The following is a 2,583-nucleotide window of genomic DNA, read 5'->3' on the forward strand; positions in this document are numbered from 1 at the left end:
TGTAACATGTAAAAAAATAATACATAAATTACATATTCCAGCTTTCATCTATTGTGCAATGGTTAGTCCTAAAGTCACAATATATGTCATATACATATGTAAATGAATCAACTCTATTCAAACATAATACATCAGCACAGTACAACTTTACTTGTTTTTATTCATGTGAAGTTAAATCCCTGAAATAGAAATTAAGTACACATACTTTCTTTTTCTCTTCTTTATACCTGCTTTTACCAGCTTAATGTTTAACCGGAATGTGCCGAAGGGAGAAAATGACAAAATGTTACACCCAAAATTGTAATACATTTAGTATTTCTAATATTTCAAATTAAAAAAAGATTAATACACATGTATTCTTTGTTTTGAGAGGCCCATCAAACCAGAACGGCATATTTGCTTAGGCCCTGGTCACCATGACAATAAACATAAATAACCAATTGAGGACATAAAAATATTGTTCAAAGCATTCATATGTGTTTGTTTTATATTTTGAAATGTTTCATTTAAAGCATTTGAGCAAATGTGTCTTTAAAAATCAACAACATTGATATCACAAAAGTAATCCATTATTGTGTCATTAAAAAGTACTCAAATAGAACTTATTCACTATTGAACTAGAAAAAAACTATTTAAAAAAAGTAAAACATAATTGTTTGAATAATAAAAAAAGGCATTAACTGTGTTAAAACTGCAAAAAAAACTGCAGCTTATAAAATTAATTATCGACTTTGAAAACCTATTAATCAGTGTCAGTGTCACTTTGGGAACCTGGGAGCAGCAGCAGAGTGGATGAATCTTGGCAGTCTGCAAACACCACACGGACACAAAGGGGCCCCTGCAGAGCTCCAGTGCACAGGGGCTAGTGAAACATTCATCGAGCCTGGAGACAGCATGGGGCACTTAACTGATGGTAAAGCAGATGAAGAGGAAGGTGAAGAAGAAGCTGTTGAAGAGATGAAGGATTCCTGGGTTAGGAGAATCTGAGCAGGGCTGGAGATGAGGGGCCAGCCTCCTGCAACCAGTAGCCGGGGGGCCGGTGGTGTGTTCACTCCCATCCCGACACTGAGCTCCCCCAGGAGCCGCCGCATCTCCTGCAGAGAGGAACCTAGGAGTAAAATGTAGTTTCTAGCCAGAACCAGGGTGGAGATCTTAGACAGCCGACGGCCCGGAGCAGCTCCATGCTGATGGGACTGAGAGGAGGCAGAGGAAGGTGAGGCGGCATAAGGCACCATCACTTCTCTCAATGCATCCATGGCAATGTTCAAATCCTGCATACGCTTCCGCTCCCTGCTGTTGATCTTCCTCCTTAGCTCTTGCTGCTCCTCGGGTCTCAGCTCCCTCTGAGGCCTGCCTGACCTTTGGCTAGTCTGAAGGTTGAGGATGGCTGAAGAATTCAAACGAGAGTTCAAGTTGAATCCTGGAAGACAGTGAGGAAAGTCCTGGATGGACCCAGCAACACAAAGAGGAAGGGACGGCTCCTGAGGCCTGATCGATGGGTTTGATAGCATATTCATTGTTTTCCTGTAGGAAGAGCTTGTTGTCTGAGCTGTGCAGAATTTTCTTAAATGTGAAAACAAAGTTTAGTTGACAAATAAAAATAAAAAAAACACTTTGATGAACTACAAAAACAAACAAAAAACACAATCTACAGAATCTTCATTCCATTCAGCTGATGCTTTACTCCTGGGATTGCTAAGGCAGTTTAATGTGTGACCTTTGTGGCTCCTGTTTTGTGAGTAAAATAAATGCTCCCAAAGGTGGAGCTGAGTTTTATCTCATGTCCACAGCTGCGTAAGGTCAGAAAGACATTTCACATGCGAGAAGTGAGCTCAATACTCTCCTCACATTCCCCCACTTCAGCTCAACTCCTCCCCTAAAAACACAACGTGCCATTTTAGAAACAGACACTTCCTACTTTGTGATCTTGACACTTGAAGCTGGTAGAGGATTGTAAACCATAAAACTATTTTGAGAAGCTGATTCAACCTAAACCACAAGAATGAATATGAATGTAAAAGTTTTAAAAGACTCACAATCATAGACAGGATAAGAAGGTATAAGCAATTATTTTATGGGGTTTTTTTGTCATGTGAATGCTTTGATTCCAGAATAACATTTTATTTTTGTTTTGCATGTTTTAAAATTAAGTTTTTAAACATTTTGACTTGTGCACTTAAATTCCCAAAGTGAATTAAAAACTTCTCATTGATTGTGTGAAATACAAAGGTTGGTGCTGTCAAACATGAACATTTATATACAAAATGTGGATGATTTCAGATACTTTCAAAGGTTTTTAAATGAGCATGAGCTCCACACCATATTAAAGATATGATATGAAAATGAGATCATTGTTGGTGAGAAAGAAGGAAAAAGAAACTTTGAGTGGATCGCCCTGATTACACGCTTCTCCAAAAGAGAAGTCATCCTTACTTTTCCACTTTAATGATGCTGCTTGTCCAAAGAGAACAATGTGAACATATATATTGTGTTTTGTGGATATAGTGTTGCTAATGATCACACCATTAACTATGACTTTTGGAAAAACTACAGCTTGGACTCAAACTCAAGACCATCTATTAA

General features: G+C 38.3%; 1 protein-coding gene across 1 annotated transcript; it reads right to left on the bottom strand.

Moving 5' to 3' along the window:
• Positions 1–758: 758 nt before the first annotated feature.
• On the bottom strand, positions 759–1,526 carry olig1 (oligodendrocyte transcription factor 1). Its single transcript, XM_028436889.1, has one exon. It carries the CDS (start codon positions 1,515–1,517, stop codon positions 759–761), a length of 759 nt encoding a protein of 252 aa, XP_028292690.1. The 5' UTR covers positions 1,518–1,526.
• Between the last annotated feature and the right edge of the window lie 1,057 nt (positions 1,527–2,583).

This window comes from Gouania willdenowi, chromosome 21, assembly GCF_900634775.1.
Source record: "Gouania willdenowi chromosome 21, fGouWil2.1, whole genome shotgun sequence".
NCBI lineage: Eukaryota > Metazoa > Chordata > Actinopteri > Blenniiformes > Gobiesocidae > Gouania > Gouania willdenowi.

Excerpts from the sequence above, each read along its gene's own strand:
- olig1 (XM_028436889.1), bottom strand. The coding sequence starts at position 1,517 with ATGAATATGCTATCAAACCCATCGATCAGGCCTCAGGAGCCGTCCCTT.